The sequence below is a fragment of the Bacillus rossius genome, chromosome 1, assembly GCF_032445375.1.
Source record: "Bacillus rossius redtenbacheri isolate Brsri chromosome 1, Brsri_v3, whole genome shotgun sequence".
NCBI lineage: Eukaryota > Metazoa > Arthropoda > Insecta > Phasmatodea > Bacillidae > Bacillus > Bacillus rossius.
The window spans coordinates 49,073,775-49,091,435 of record NC_086330.1 but is presented as its reverse complement, the minus strand read 5'-3'; the positions used below and the strand labels follow the sequence as shown (position 1 = coordinate 49,091,435).

The 17,661-nt window shown below is 38.1% G+C and overlaps 2 protein-coding genes across 2 annotated transcripts in view; one reads left to right on the top strand and one right to left on the bottom strand.

Annotated features, from left to right (window-relative positions):
* The window catches only part of LOC134535755 (D-amino-acid oxidase), a 54,610-nt gene that overhangs the window by 12,746 nt on the left and 24,203 nt on the right, over positions 1-17,661 (top strand). Inside the window, exons 2-5 of the mRNA XM_063374989.1 lie at positions 7,530-7,620; positions 13,492-13,704; positions 13,813-13,903; positions 14,467-14,663. Of these exons, the coding sequence (XP_063231059.1) occupies positions 14,470-14,663 (194 nt within the window). The 5' untranslated portion in view covers positions 7,530-7,620; positions 13,492-13,704; positions 13,813-13,903; positions 14,467-14,469. The remainder of the gene's footprint in view (positions 1-7,529; positions 7,621-13,491; positions 13,705-13,812; positions 13,904-14,466; positions 14,664-17,661) is intronic.
* LOC134535722 (spastin) overlaps positions 1-17,661 on the bottom strand; it is a 164,714-nt gene that overhangs the window by 141,494 nt on the left and 5,559 nt on the right. The gene's annotated exons all lie outside the window — the stretch shown is intronic.

Here is a 17,661-nt window from a genome sequence, read left to right as displayed (position 1 = left end):
GCTTCCTTTTCGATGCCGGTGCTGCCTTTTCGTTGTCGGTGCTTCCAAATGTGCTTCCTTTTCGATGCCGGTGCTGCCTTTTCGTTGTCGGTGCTGCCTTTTCGTTGTCGGTGCTTCCAAATGTGCTGCCTTTTCGATGTCGGTGCTGTCTTTTCGTTGTCGGTGCTTCCAAATGTGCTTCCTTTTCGTTGTCGGTGCTGCCTTTTCGTTGTCGGTGCTTCCAAATGTGCTTTCATTTCGATGTCGGTGCTGTCTTTTCGTTGTCGGTGCTTCCAAATGTGCTTCCTTTTCGTTGGCGGTGCTTCCTTTTCGTTGTCGGTGCTTCCTTTTGTTTTTCCTTTTTTGTAGGTGCGTCCAAATTTGCTTCCTTTTTTGTTGATGGTGCTTCTATTTTTTAATGTTGTTTTGACTCTAGTATTTTAGTAAATTGATATTGATTTGACTATCGTATTATTCCATACGGTGCATGTATATAAGCGAGTCCTAGACAGCAGGACGCTCGGTTTGTTACTGACGTCGGTGGTGTAAGGATCGCCTAGTTTGTTTCTTCTGGTGCATAAGTCGCGTAATTACCTGTTCTTGCGAACCGATATGTGCTGTTCCACCATCAGCTGAAGTTTCATCATCAGCAATGGATTCTTCAATTAATGAAGAGCGTACTTCGCATCAGTGCAAATACTGTGGAGCATCATTTACTATCACCTCAAATGCTCGCAGACATGAAAGAAGCGGTTGTTCTAATAATTATCAAAGAATACAATTTCAGTGCAATAAGTGCAATAAACTAATTTCACGTCTCGATAGCTTACATCGTCATTATAAAAAATGCTCCGAGACATATAATGAACATGGTTATTGATTTGACTCATGTGTTGTACCGTCTAATGAGATAATATAAGTGATATGAACTTCAGTCCGTCTCTGGCTGCGGTGATGACCTGATCGGATAGACATTTAAAGACATGTAAAAGGCTTAGTCCGTACAATAAGAAGACTGTTTGAATCGAGGAATCCAAAAAGGCTTTAGTAATTTGTCAGTGTTTTTTTATGTACTTGTAGTAGTGTATTGAATTTATGTAATAAATTTTTTTTAATAGAACTTGTGGTGTTTTTTATTTTCTCAAACCTGTCACTTTAGTGGTTCTTTTTAAAATATTAGAGTTTTTTTTATCGGTCAGTGATCGAACCAAGGACCTTAGTCGATCCAATCAATCAGTATATAGATTACAAATTTATTTAATGAATTTTTAACTTTTTCCCGAATATCTAGCATTAAAATTACGGATTTTCAAGATGGCGTCCAAATTTCAAGATGGCGTGTGTCACAGTAATAAATGATTACTGCACTGTAGCGGGTTAGAATAAATTTATCCAGATGGAAATGTACTCTATAATACGAGTACACACACACAAGATGGCATACTCCAGCAGGTGGTAGCTCCTGGTAGCATCTACTGAACATAAAATGTTGGATCCATGATGGTCGACAAGGACAAAGTCAAATTTCGAGGACAAAGTCAAATTTCAATGTCAAGGTCAAATTTCAAGGTCAAGGTCAAATTTCAATGTCAAGGTCAAATTTCAAGGTCAAGGTCAAATTTCAAGGTCAAGGTCAAGGTCAAATTTCAAGGTCAAGGTCAAAGTTGAAGGTCAAGGTCAAATTTCAAGGTCAAGGTCAAAGTTCAAGGTCAAGGTCAAAGGCCAAGGTCAATGATCAATGTCAACAGTTGAGGACAAAAGTATGGTGACCAGATAATTATACTACATGGTAACGGCACACTCTAGCAGACGAAAACAAGATGGTGGACTCCAGCGGATGAAGACAAGATGGCGGACATGATGTCATACCAGCTGATGGTAAATACCTAGTTATTGGTGGTGGTAGGTCAGTCTGTAGGTGGCTTCTGTGGAGGAAGGATCGACCGTTTACTCTCGTCGGGAATCGAGCCAAGGACGTACATCGATATTATCAAACAGAATTCAAATACATTAATTTTTTGATGAATTTTGGAATTTTTTTCATTAAAATCGGATAATAAATAAAGATTTTCAAGATGGCGTCCAGATTTCAAGATGGCGGACATGACGTCATGCTCACTGTCGATATATATGCTTTGAAAAAAGTGGTGGGGGTCATTCTGTCAGCAGCCACCACAGGGGGAAGGATCGGTCGCCATTTTTAATTTTTTGACCTCGTCGGGTTCGAACCGAGGACTCCGAGCTCCGTATCGATAATGTTTGTTTTTTATAAATATTTTATTAAATTTATATTATTTAAATTTTTTTATAATTTTTAAAAAAAAATTTCATTAAAATCGGATAATAAATAAAAAAGTTAAAGATGGCGGCCGTAACGAAAATTGCAACGGTGACGTCATCATCCAATATGGCGGACAACACAATGCCGGAATTTTCTAGAAAACAAAATGACGTCATCCAAAATGGCGGATCCAAGATGGCGGATCCAAGATGGCTGCCGTGATCTACTTGTCCCGTTACGTTATGTCCCGTTACGCTGTGTCCCGTTACAGTGTGCCCCGTTACGCCGGCTGCACGCACGAAAAAGTGTCACGATACGCATATTGTCACGTTACGCTCGTCCAAGATGGCCGCCGTGACGTCACAGATAGACGTGACGTCAGAGATGTGGCTCGGCACCAAGCACCACAACCAGAAACCAGTTTCAGGACCGGCTATTATATACTACTGGGGCCCGCACCACACGACACGAAAAAAAAAAAAATTATAGTGCGATGTGGATCTTCTTATATTCTTAAAATACGCGTCGACATAGTGTCCAGTTGTTTTGTGTGGATTAATTGCGTCGAACTAAACTCTTCTGTGGAAAGCTGATATATGAGTTGTGTCAGCATTTAGAAATTTTAGATTATTTTCATTGGTTTTGGTGTCACTTAATTCCTTAACATCTAAATAATGTTTGGTTAAATTGTCCAGTTTGATAATAAACTAATTTTTTCTGCGCTTTACTATCACTAAATAAACTTATAGTCCTCGACTACTGAATCCATCTGTGCTAATTCTAAATGATAAGCAATTATGATTCATATCGAAACATAGTAATATTCATTTAATTGTGAAACAATTTTTGACTATAGTTATAAGCATAGTTCAGGTGTTACATTTAAAAACAACTGTTTTCTGACTGTGATAACATATTTAAATCGTTTCTCTCCCAAAGTTGAATCTTTTGACCAACACGTTTTAAACTTTATAATTATTTTAATTTAATTTGTACGCGATATTTATTTAGGGGTAAAGAGAGCAATTAGTTGAAGGACTGTATTCTTGATATCCGTGTACCCGAGACGCTGCAAAAGTATAAGGACTGTATTCCTGCATTTGTGTTGCTAAAAATTCATTTGTTTCAATAAAATAGTTAATATTTAATTAATAAAGTAGCCAATAAAGATTTTTTTATGGCGAATGAGTACTGTGGTCTAGTATTTTAGTAACAGGACAAAAAAATTTTAACAGGGTCAGAACTGGAACTATTTTATGGCTAGTAACAAGCCGCAGTTAAGTCTTCCAAAATATTAAAAATACTTCATACCCATAAGTCTGCCCCCCCCCCCCCTACAAATTATCATATGGGCGCCCTTGCTGGCCAGTAACCGATAGCAAGGGTGTATCCAGCGGAATGGAAAAGTAAGGGGAAGGGCAACGAAACACATCTCATTCGTACATTCCGTTGAGTTTATTTGAGTAGTCCATTTGCAAACAGTGTTATGTCCTTGCTAAAAAAGTTGTGGGAAATCACGAAAAACTGTGGCAGACAAAGAAATGGTTTTAGATATGGAAATATTTTTTATAACGTAATAGTAAATAAAGGAAACGGGATATCCATGCCATACAAATCATATTCAATTATAAAAATTATAAAATTGAAAAAACCATTGGACAAAACACATTTCGCATTTGTGGTGTGGACTTAACACATTTTGCATATGTGATGTGGAATTAACACATTTTATATCAGTCCGTATATTAGGTACTGTAACACATTTTTTTAATAAAATCATACAAGGGATAAGTTGTATAGTTTGAAGATATATTTATTATTAATGAACATAAAATATTAACCAATATTGACTTTGATTGCTAAAAATATGACGTATCACAAAAAAATAAAGGGAAAAAAATGTTTGCAATCTGCTGCATAAACATACACTCATTGCCTGATGTTTGCTCCTCGTGTACTTTTCATTAAAATGTTAAACGGTATTATAAACACTAATCTACACTTTGAACTAGCAATGAATAAAAAATAAAACAAACAAAATAATAGAGTTTGTCACATTTTCCAACGATCTACTGCATCAATTATGCACAATCATTGTCTGATTCTGTTTGTCAGTATGTTTTATCAACTTGCTAAACAGTCTTGTAAAACACTGACACTTAGGACTAACAATGAAGTATTACAAAAAATAGTTATAGCCAACGAACCCAGGCTTAAATCTGAATTGCGACATCTTCTTCTGGAAGTACATCAAAGTCGGAATCATTTTCAACTTCTGCAGCATCTTCATTAGCGTGTAGAACAGTTTTGTAGTACTTTAGCCTTTCAACACTTTCCCATTGTTCGCCATAATGTGTCATCAGTAACCTGCATACATCGTCCCGTTTAGGTCTTCCAATTTGAATACCCCTCGCTATGGTTGTTGGCTCCAAATTTCTTGCACGTTTTCACCTCTTCACAATGCTCTTCGGTTCTCCAACCTCTATTCAGAAATGCGGCTCTCCCTGGACTACTACATTCCCGTCTTTGGAGCGAGTGAGAATCATTCTTTTGGACTTTTGGAATTGGAAATGCCATGAGCTTGTTGGTTTCAGAACATCCTCTGCTGCTGATTTCGAGTCATAAACAGAGCAAGTATCTCCTAGATTATTAACAGATCCAAATTTACTAATCACAGTTTCATATTCTATAGGGGCAACAATTTCTGGAATCTTCTTAAGAGCACGCTCAATTTTTCCAAACACACGATCTGGCGGGATGAAGGAATATACAACAATGGGAAACACCAAAATTACTGTCTTCAGTGGCCGACTTTTAGTTCTGTTTTCAGATCACCTATTCTCTGATGGTCTGTACAGTTTTTGATAACTTCCTTCAGTCGCAAACAAGTGGAACAGCAATATCAGTTGCAGGTATTGCAAAACTGATGTTGTAGTCAGTAACAAAACTAGATCTAAAATATTCATACGTCACATGTAAATCTTCTTCATGAACTTCATTATATTGCTGCCACATTGCAGTAATGCTCTAACTGCTAGGGAGATACTGCTTTGCTACAGTTTTTGACCTGGTGTAGTGACTCTGTATGGGTTTATATGTCTCAATGAAGCTCTTAACAGACTGTTTCCTTTCACCATACTTCTCACAACTAGTGTCACCACCTCTTTTTTCTTTAGGCAGTATGTCTTCCACCAAAAATTTCTTACATAAGTTCTGAAGTCGTGATCTTCCGATTTGGAAAACCTCTATGAACATTTGTTTGCATACATGTACGTTTACTGCTCGGCCCTCACGTTTTTTTGGCAGATAATATTTTGTTGTCACTGCGGGATCTTTTCCGGGCTGGTGTCTCAACTGTTGCATATTTCAAAAGAAACGAATTTTGTACTTGCCTGTCGGGTTCCTGGTAGAAGTTCTGGTTCGTTCTCCTTAAATCCTGCATTGTTATTTCGCTGCATTTGAATCGTGACTTATTAGGATTTTGACAATTTATACGCTTCAGTAAACCCTTTGCGGAATATCCTCAACAATAACAATCATTAATATTACATTAGCAAACATCAAGATAAATATTATGATTGTTAATTTGCGTAAATTGGTTTTAAAACAGGATCGAACAAAAATACTAACTTCATTCTATTAGCTTTGTTTCTTTTCCACGAACTTTCATTCCTCCTTTTTTTCCGTGACCTTCCTGGCCTCATTAATGTTTTCTACTATGTATTATAACTGCAAAAAGATAGCAAACTTTATTTCAAGCAACTAAATAATACGATCTCATTGTCTTGACAGCTGATACACTGTTGCAACATTGGCATGGACACAATATTAATTCTCTTCACAGACATTGTAATCACAAAATGTATTTTCACATAAATAAAAACATTTCCATTACATTGACAGGACCATAAAGTGTACACTATATTAATATCCATACCGCATGAATGTGAAAAGAAAAATTCGGGATATAATCAGGACATAACACCATATGCAACAGTAAATAAAATGTCTATGACTTTTACATTGGACATAACATGTTTTGCAGACATATTACCTGTTGGACAAAACACGATTTGCTACTCAATCACAGAAGGACATAACATACTTTGCATCTGTAGGTAACTTTTAACATTGATTTTAATAAGGTTTTAACACATTTTTCAGGAATCTGTTTAGCTTAGCCAAATTCGTACTTCCCAAAGAACAACATAGGGCAATAAAACATTTTTTTTTATTTTTGGTGGACATAACACTGTTTGCAAATGGACTACTCATTTTATTATGGTTGGTACCATAAGGCTATAGAATCTGTCATTTACACATAAATCATTGTAGTATTTACAGTTTATATGCGTTATCCAAAACATGCAACAATCAAAAGTGATCATTAATATTGAAATATACAATGACAAAAAAATACCATGACATTCGCTTTAAAAAATAAAAAGTATCTTTTTCTTTTTGCATTTAATTTATAAGATCAACAATTATATATGCATACATATTTTGTATTAACACATCTGTTATACATTTTAACATGTTTAACGTTTACGAAATGTACACTATCTATGGACTAAAACAAGTAGTTATGATCCGTATGATATAATTACTATGTACTTATTTATACTTTGGAAACTGAACACGATTTAGGATATTGCTCGTTGCTCAGTACTCAGTGTAACTGCACGAAGGAAACTTCAAATAATCTTACCCCACTATCACAATGTACCGAAAAATACTTTACTAAATTAATTCCCCCCTTTATTTTCATTCAGCAAACTATACCATAAACTCTTTTAAATTGTAAAATCGATGAAATAAAAGTATCTCGTAGTCAACCCTCTTAGTGGTAAGGGGGAGAAGAGATCTTATGTTATGACATCTCACAGATAATGCTGTACCTCTGTTTCGTAATTAGTTTCTTTCAACGTGTTTGAATGCCAACAATCAGCCTATTAATATTTTTTTATATACATAATTTTTTTTGTTCGTAGATAATTTGATGTTTTTTTTTTGTTTGCGTCCTCCATTTTCCAGTGGATACTCTCGTGTCCATCAGTTCTGGCTTCTGCTAGACTTTCATGACATTTATGTTGATATTTGTGGGCGCGTGTGTTTGTGTGTGCGTATTGCGTACACGTGTCTGTGGGTGTTTCTTATTACTGGTGGTCATCGCTGACCTTGCCAGAAGTAGCTACTCCTCTGCCGAGAGTTACGTAAGTGTAATGAAAATGACCTTTGCCGTTCACATGTTGGTTTCTTCCTCCAGGCTGAAGTGGCAGCTGTTAACATTACCCAAACCTTCCACTGCGCGGCGACAGTAGCCTACACAACATCTCACTGCGACCTTCGACTCTACGGTAAGTGGAACCAGTGGATAAGAACTTGTTTTTCAGAGGATAGTCAGATGTGTTAGTGAGGCGGGATGATAAGTGCGATGCTCCCTGGTGTTTTCTAGCGCGGTATCGCCTCTAAGCGCAAACAAATATTGTAGTAGTTATGCCGGTACTACAGTATTTGGTGTTTGGCGCAAGGCTGTGGACTGGTGCGTAATATTCTCGTCGTACACAGGGTTACTATCAGTATAGGCAAGATTATATGGTGAATAGCGATAAAACCGAAATAACAGAGAAATTGAAGTCAATAAATACACCGCCAAACACCGAAATGTACGTCAATACACTGCATAGCACTGAAATGCAGCAAAAGTACCGCCGTTTGCCTCAATTTGTCTATTAAATTATAGAATCAATAAATAAAAAAATATTTTGTTTTACCTTTTTTAAGAACCCAAAATATTATTTACTAATTTAAAAAAAATATTTAGTCTCTATGTATAGATTTTACAATTTAAAGCATAGTAGACTATAGCTATAGAGCATCCCACTCTTAGATTGCAGTGTGGAAGTAAATGGGCGCATTCTCTCTCTCTCTAACACACGCCGATTGCCGTTAGCACTGTCCTTGTTTCTTCGTGCGTTGTTGCCAAATATCAAACGAAATTTAAAATTTTAATTTTTGGACCAAGCTTTTTTTCATATTGTATAGAATCAAAATACGCATCAGGCAATGCTTATTTTGAATACTTAACAATATTTTAAGTGTCCGAAAAAATTAAAAAACATAACTTATTCGCTGCGAACTGTTTTGAAGTATTCCGATATGTTTCACATCAAAAAAAGAAAACCTACATGTGTATTTCATTCAGATTTTTTTATTAGTAAATTAATGCCTTAGGACGCCACCGAACAAATGTTAAGACAAAAACTGTACAGGTTTCACTTAAATAATTTTTTTAATATATTGAAATGCATTTTCTCACAAACTGAAACATCAAAAAGTTGACCCGCGGAAAATTTTTTTTCTATTAAAGATAGATGGGGGACGAAAGCGAGAAAAATGTTCACAATGAATTGAATTAGTTTTTAAAAGCAGCCCCATCTCAATTGCTTCTACAGTTTCCGTGGAAATAGCTGTTAAAGATGTGTCTTATCAGTACAAGAGCGCGCGCTGCCGTCGTAAGAGGAAACAGGGTCGTGTGTTTAGATAAGTGGGGTTCTGTCCTACAAGCAATTTCAAATACATGGCTTCCTTAGTCAACAAAAAATATTATAATCGATTCTTGAACATAATATGTAAAATGTATGAAATAAATACGAAGGAATTCAATAGCGATCATGGTACAAAATTTTGAATTACTTTTCTATCCTTCTCAACACCAAGCATCTTATCAAACATTGTTTTAGACAAAGTTTTGGAAAATAACTATGATATTATTACAAACAATTTAAACAGATTTGATAAGGTGTTTACTAAGGCAGTTACGTTTTTTTGTCCGGTGAAAATTTTTTTCGAACCCATGCAGTTATGGCTGGTCGTATCAAAAATGTATTTAGAAAACATTTTTCGGCATTAGGTAATCCGAGTTATCATACGTTAAAACGGATTCGATATTATTCATATTATGGGAGTTGTTGCGATTTTTCTGTTTTTCAAAAAATCTTCCCCATTTCGAACCAATTGTTCGGATTTTTCCCATAACTTACTCGACCGAGAATTTCCATTACCGTATTTTATTTATAATTTTGGACATGACCTGTCCAAAAATACGGCATTTATATATATATATATATATATATGGGATTTTTAGAACAGAAAAGCAAACTATAAGAAATTTTCGTCTACAATAGGTAGTTTTTATTTGAAATTTACATACAAGTGGTATTATTACAATTTTATATGTGTAATAGTATAAAATATTATAAATTACGATATGATATCTTAAAATGCTTCTTGTTCGATCCAAATTACATAGACACGCATCTCCTGAAATTCGTAATGTGTTAGAGATTTGGCAACAGCGCGCGCCATAAGCCGTGTACTGCAATCTAAGAGTGGGACGGGCTTTTTATATATATATATATATATATATATATATATATATATATATATATATATATATATATATAGCAATGGCTAAAGGCTTTCAGAAAAACATCGCAAGGAAATGTATAATATTGTAATGATTTCGGGTTTTTAACATTGCGTTTTTTTTTATGTCAATTCTACACTAAACAGTAAACAAGATTACATAATATTGAATGTTATAGTTGCAGTTTTCTATTTAACTTCCTCTTATCAATAGTTGTAGTACTATTGTTTTATTTATTCATTTTAAGGGTCTTACCACAAATTGTTAAAGCAGTTGATAAAAGTTATTGTGCTTGATAGGTACCAATTATTACAGGTTATTTTAATTTTTAATGTCGATAAAGACGAAATTTTCAATTTTTAATGACGAAACTTGCTTTTTGTTATAACACCATTCAATCTTGCTCTAGCTATCAGTTCTGAACTGAGTTGTAACCATAACATTATATGGCGGGAAAATGAAGGTAAAGATGTATTGCAAGTCCCTAAGTGCCTTAATTAATCTAACGCGGAAGGTTCATGCCTAAAAATTGTACTGAAAATACGCGTTATAGCAGTTTTTACTCTTATAAAAATACAGTTTCAGAACCAAATTCGGAAACAAAACTACTCATCCGACCTCAGCGCAGTGCTTTTCGTAAACAAACACCACTCGGATATCTTGCGTAGTCTTAAATAGTGTGGTTTCTGCTGAAGCCCTGTATACTTTATGTTTGTCCAGGTCGGCGGGACCTAACAGTTATCGATTAGTGCTGGAATACAACATCGCGATAGACGCGACATGAATGACGCAATACGACAGCAATATATCGCATTATTGTGAACTTTCAGTTTTTAACCGAGTGACAATCCGCAAAGAAAATCAACTGGGTAAAACAGTTGTCATATATATATTACAAATTAAATACTGATACATACGAATCATTGTAGTGAATACAAATGTTATGCTGATTTTAATTATACATACCTATACACACACACACACTCAGCATCGTAAAAATCGCACCTATTGAAAAATCTTATTCAAAGTTTGAAAGGTGACTAAATAAACTTAAAAAAATAAATAAATTGTATGATTTGTTGTTTATAAGTGTTTAAAAAAGGGTTGAGGTCTGAACTTCTCGCCGACCGCTGCATAACAGGGATCCCAACCTCTTCCAGATAATTTCTTGCAGTTAATGCGGTGTGGGAACGAGCATCTTCGAATCCCGGGCCGACCATCCTAAGGAATGTACTCCTGCAGGCTGATTACGAGCACACACTTTGCGTTATAAAATGCGATAAATAACGAAGGTTTGCGAAGAATATCGCAGGAACCAGCAACGTGATTACGAACACATCCTCAATATCCATGTGTGGTATCGTTGCGTCCAGTGGCGGCTCTAATCTTTGCCGGGCCATTATAATTTTGAGAGGGGCCTTATCGAGGGGAGGGTTTATGAAACAGCCCCAAGGAAAAATAGCAGTTCTGGAACCATCCTTCGGAATATTATATTTTAAAAAAACTTAAAACAACATATTTAAACGAGGTAATTTTTTCCCTTAAGTTTTGATATCCTTATAAAATTATAATAAACTATTAACACGCTATAAAATAAATTATACAATACATATAAATAAAAAAATTCTACAATTTAATGACAAACCTTTTCTTCGGTAATAACAGGGCTGGGGCGGGGCCCCGGGCGGTTGCCCGGCTTGTCCTGCCCTAGAGCCGCCCTTGGTTGTCTCTTGTCACTAATCAAGAGCGTACGCATGAGGATTTGGGGGGGGGGGGGAAATAGAACCTCTTTACCCGCTGTTTGCTTTTTAAATTTTTTCCTTTTGTTGGTGGGAGTAATAGATTTTTTTTTAAGATTTGAAGGTGGCATCCTTCTTTTCCCCCTCCTTTTTATCTCCTCCCTTGGTTCTCTAATGACCTTTCGCTGTTGACTTGATACTAAGCCCACGTAATATTGTTGTAAATAAAATTAATCAAACCACAATCGCATACAAGTGTACTAAATGTTCTACGGGATTAGTACCGGCCAAGTTGACAGCAGATCAGAGAAGTCTGTTCGGTACATTCGCTGTAAAAAAAAAAAAAAGTAATGTTTCAATTGGTATCTACTAAAATAGCAAATAGTTTATGTGCATACGAACACAGGGCCGTCGAGAGAAACTAAGGTCCTGGGGTACAATATATTCTTAATAATTTACACTTTCGCACACTCTACAATTTATATATATAAATATATATATTAAGATAAAAGGTGACCATGGCCATGCTTTTAAACGTGATCTGGAAAAAAAATTGTATAACTTGTAGGTAATGTTTCCAATGAAATTTGTTAGCAATAGAGTTGTAATGTTTGTACTACTTACTATCAGGATAAACACAAGCATAAAATACATTTCGGGCTCCTCGTCCAGTGGCGTAGCCAAGATTTGTGTATGGGGGGTGTTAAGAAGCATTTCCCCCCCCCCCCCCCGTTTTAAAGCCGTGGGTCCGGGGGTCCTCCCCCGGGAAAATTTGGATTTTAAGGTGTAAAATAGTGCTATTTTAGCAGTTTTCGGTACTTAAATTTAAATATTGTAATGGTAAAAATTGTATTAATTTTAATATGAAATTTGTTTGAGTGATGAATAACAAATTAATTAAAGATTTGGTGCTAAGGGGGGGGGGGTTGAACCCCTAACCTCCCCCCCCCCCCCCGGCTACGCCCCTGTCCTCGTCTCGACGGCTCTGATATAAATAGTAGTTATTACATACACACTTATGTTTGTAAAAAAAATTGTTTTATGTGGTTGACGTTTAGGTAAAGATATAGATTAATTGTGATTCCACGTCGCACGGAAGCGCTCAAGAGTGCTCTGATACACGTGAATTATAGATGAATTAGGACACTTGGAATTTCAGCTCACAAGCCTCTCATGCTCACCAGCACGACACTTCAACATGTCAGTTAGAGCTGTTCTGATTGGTGGGGGAGTACCCTTCCCCCCCCCTCCCCCTCCCCCCGGGGGCCGAAAACCAAAACGTAACTTTATCCTTTTGTTTGCTGAAAATATATTTAACAAAACAGGCACTTGCAGCCTTTTTTTTATTTCCAGTCTTCAACTAGTTATTTGATAGTGTCGGGGAGGCACTCAGCCTCGAAAGCCTAAAGAACGAGGCCTAACTGCTGCAAGATGGGAACCTCTTCCTCTTGGAACAGAGCAGCTGCAAACCAAGACGAGAAAGAAGATGTCTGAAGACGGCGCTTCTACGCTGTTCTGCTGGCGACGCGACGCACCAATACTTCAAATGTACCTCTGGAAAATTGTTATTCAAATTTGGTCAAGGAGTGGGGTTTGTACTGCACGGTCGTTAGAAGGCGTAGGAGATTAGTGCGCCGCACTTTGTTCCAAACTGAAGCTGCTTGCAAGTAATGGACCAGGGGATACGCCTTGTGTTAGTGAGGCGGGATGATAAGTGCGACGCTCACTTGTGTTTCTAGCGCGGTATCACCTCTAAGCGCAAGGCCATGGAATGGCACGCTTTTTCATAGATCATAAGACAACTAGCAGTTCTGAAATGAACTGTAACCATAACATTATATGGCGGGGAAACGAAGATAAAGGCATATTGCAAGTTCCTTGAAATCCTTAATTTATCTTTAGCGGAAGATTCATGCCTAAATATTGTACGGAAAATACACGTTATAGCAGTTTTCACGCTCCTTAAAAATCAGTTTAAAAACTAAATCTCTAAACAATATACCCCACTCGGATATCTTGAGCGGTTTAAAAAAAAAGTTTTTTTTTTTTTTCGTCAACAGGTAGGCATGTTATTTGTAGTCTCCAGAAACTACAGCTAACGTGCTAAAATACAGCTAGCGAGAACCGAGGGCGCTGGCAGGAAACACACTCCATGTTCTGACTCCTGGCCCTCTCAGGCCGCCATTTTCACAAAGAAACGGCGATGGAAACGTGCAGCAACGAAGTATCGCCAGAAATCACGCAATGGTACACACTTCAATACATTTACTCAGGTAAATGAAATGTTGTTTTATTGTTGATTATTTGACCATTTGTTGTACACTCACATGAAACAAACTTAGGATTAACACCATTATTTTCTGTATGCTTTCGGCAATCAGCAGAAGTTTTCCAAATCATCTGATCGAAGCTGCTATTCACAACGGAATACTGTACCTCAGTGATGGATAGAAAAATTGTTTCATGCGGTAGGTAAGTGGAGAGTTAAAAAATAAAATAAAATTTTTATATTCAAACAGTTTACATCAACATCATTCTTATTGTTCATCACTTCCTGTGTGGTTTGTAGTTCCAGGTGTTGTAACAGCTCACTTTGCATCACCAAAAATAACATAATGTCTTCACCGAATAGCGACTTTTACCGTAACTTCAGGGTGGAAAAAGTGTGTGTGGGATGGGGGGAGGGGGGAGGTGGCGTTCGCCACTGTGCACCCGTCATTTACTCTATAAATAATATGCATTTTTTAAAGATTAATGCAAATAAAAATTTCTTATGATTTTTAATTAGTTAGCCAGTAACAGTTTAAGATTAAAATTTAATAAAAAAATTATTTTCATGTTTGAGATTCCTTCTCCTTCATCTTCCCTTTCACTGTACAACCACTAAGAAAGTTTCAAGCTAATAATATCTCTGAACCCGTAACTGAGCTTGAGCATGATAATTTCATTTTTGCAGCCAATTCAATTTGACAAGTTTCTTACGAGTTAGTGAATCCCACAAATGTTTGTTTATTGGGGCCATTGGTGAGTTACAGGACATGGACAGCCCACGGATTGCTGTGATTGGTGCGGGCATAATAGGTCTCACCTCAGCAGTTGCACTTCAGGAACAGTTTCCTAGCCTGCCCATCACCGTAATTGCCGAGAAGTTCTCTCCAGAAACCACTGCCGATGGAGCTGCAGGCTTGTGGGAGCCACACCTCACAGGGTCCACCGACGTTAAACTTGTCAGGTTGTGTTTAGAATAGGCTATATGAGTTTTAATATAATTGCTGTTTCCGAACAGTGAGAATGTGTTCTATTTCGATGCAGCCTTGATCAAAGGCAGCATTCCGACATAAACTAGCCGTGAATAGATATCAGAATCCTTCAAATGCTTACGCACATAACCTGGTTTATCAAAAAAATAAATAATTACAAAAAAAATATTTAAAAAATTTCACTCTCTACAAGTTATCATTTAACATTAATAGATGAACATAAAAGGGTATAAACATCAGTTGTTTGTCTAAGAAACAGATTGTCGTTCCATTTTACTTAAAGCTCGCCCCACGGATGCATGAAAGAACACGAGCAATTAATCCTTTCACGAAATGATATGCACAGATGATTCTGTAAGGAACCTCGCGACTATATGTAAGGACGACAAAAATGGCTGTTATCCTTTTAGATGCACTTTTCAAGGATCTTCTAAGCTAATTGGTCATTTAATGAAGTATGCGGAAACAGTAACTCTAGTTTTCACTGTACCTAAAGTCATAATCACACGAGAAAAATAAACAATGTATCTGTTCCACCTGTAAAAAAAGCTATAGAGTCGTTAAAAAGAAATTAAAGGATGGACATTACATCGCACTGCTACGCACAAAAGCTTGACGACGTCCGACCGAAGGCCACCCCAAAGCCCGACCTGCAACCGCCAGTATTCGACCCCGCTAACGGAACGCACCTCTAGCCATGGCCCACCCGAGTCAGGCGAGCACCGGTGCAACAGGTAGAATCAAAGACCACCCCCTAATTAATCAGCCACCTCGACCCCAGTTCATGATAAATCAGACACACATTAATGGTAACGTCACTTTTTATTAAAAACCCCGTTCAAGGGAAGTGCGACGTAGGAGTGCCCGGGTCACTCACGTGTGAATTTACGTCAATACATTTGTGAGTGTCCCCCTTTCGGCCTTTTGCCTAAATTAATTAGGATATTGTGTAACGTAAATATGACCTCCCCGTTTTTTGTGTATCATTTGCCACTGGAGCAGTCAACAAGTGACGAACAGTCTCCGGTGTGACTCGTACCTATTATTTAAACTTAATTTAGATAAACATGTTAAATCTAATTCTTAGAGAGTATCTGCAAACTAGGTTAATTTTTATTATTTAATGTATGAATTTAGAGCCACTTTCAATCTCTTGTTAATTTAATAATTTCCGAATAACGGAACTTTAGAAACTTTGGCGCGAGAGAACGCCGAGCCCTTCCCTTGCGCCAAGGGCAAACGCCAGTACTGAGCGACTCGTGGACCGGGGCGGACGTGCGTCCCACGGGGAGTCCTCATCTTTTGTCTCCACTGAAATTCGCTACTGGTAGGTAATTATAGTCATTCTTCAAATCCTTTTCGTTTATTAAACTCCCCGTGTTTACCCGGCCCTTTTTAAGGTGTAGGGCCTAACCCAGCCGCTTAAATATCAACTCCCCACACAAAGCATCACGCGGGGCAGTGCAGCATACGGCACGGGCCGACTCCCGCCACCAAAGACTTTTGGATAATCGCCGAGTGCACAGGCACCGGCAACACCGACGTAAAGACTTGTAATAAATTTAATAGCGAACCGCGGTCCACACAGGTGGGCCCGAGTATCACCGTTTTGCAATTTACGGGATTGGCCGTCTCCAATCGACCCTCCCCCCCCCCCCGAACCACGACTGGCGTGAGGATTTAAGATTAGTGACGGCGCATCAGAACGCCCAGTGTCAATTTAGTGTAATTTTTGTAGGGAAATTCAATGTGCAAAGTGCAACTGTAAACTGCAAGTGTAACTGTTCGATTCAATTAAACATCCACTCCGCACACTCCGTGCGCGACGTGTATACGACAGTGCAAAAAACTGAACCCGTGTACGTTATTGTGTGAACTTCCCTAATCCAGTCAGGGATCAGCGTGCTGTGCTGTGCAGGGCCCGTAACGTGTCAATAGCCAGGGATCCCTCCAACCACGACCACCGCCGACGGTCCTAGCGGGCCACGCAGGGGCATTCGCAACCAACGACCCAACTCTCGGTTGGACACATAGCTAGCCTGGCGCCCTCCCGGATACACTTTCATTAAAAAACAAGCCTTCCCGCTAGGAACCACGCCGGCTCTCGAACACGAGAACCCGGACGACGGCAAGCTTAAGGCGAGATTTCCAACATTACAGTGACATCCAAACACTTATTTCCCGACGCAGTGAAGGTCCATCTTAGTCGTGTAGGGGTGTTGAAATCAAAACCATTACTCCACGCCTCGTGAGCGTGACGCTAATAATATAATTTCCGAAGACTATCAAATAAATTCTTTCCTAACCTAGCTAAAACTAAGTGTATTTGGGAGGGGTCCGGGTTAGGGGAGAAACCTAGGTGCGTCTCAGGCCGAAGCCCATACGCCTAGTCATTTTTGTAGGAGGGCTCGCGATCACTTCGGTTGTGCAAGACTGACTTCAGCGTGGAGGGGCTGTAGTCTTTTTTTTTTTAAAAAAAAAAAAAAAAAAAAAAACACACATGGAAAAACCTGGGCACTGTCATGCGGGATGCAAATTTGCATGCATTAAGTGTAGGAGAATACAGGAGACAGATGATGGTCTGGATGAAGAGTTGGACAGAGTAGAAAAGAGTCTACCATGCGGGGGGTTGGGCACCTGGACTCGTGGTCCGCTTTGTATTTTATCCAGGGATGGATTTATAGACCAGGGACGCCAGCGTCCTGGTGGTGAGTTGCTACACTGACCACTCACTCCGCTGCCAGTCAGCACAAGACTATCACGTTCGCCACATCTATGAGGCAGTGCGTCAAAATTCGCGAGCGCGAAAGACATTCAGATTAGAAAGATTTTTTTATTTCCATCGCATTGCAACCTTCTATTCACATGATGTATTTGGGTTTTAAAAGTTTTCAAAACACTTCTTTTCACACATGGAAGGCAGAAACGCTAGCTGGAACACAAGAAGTTGAAAGTTGGCGGATGCTTGCA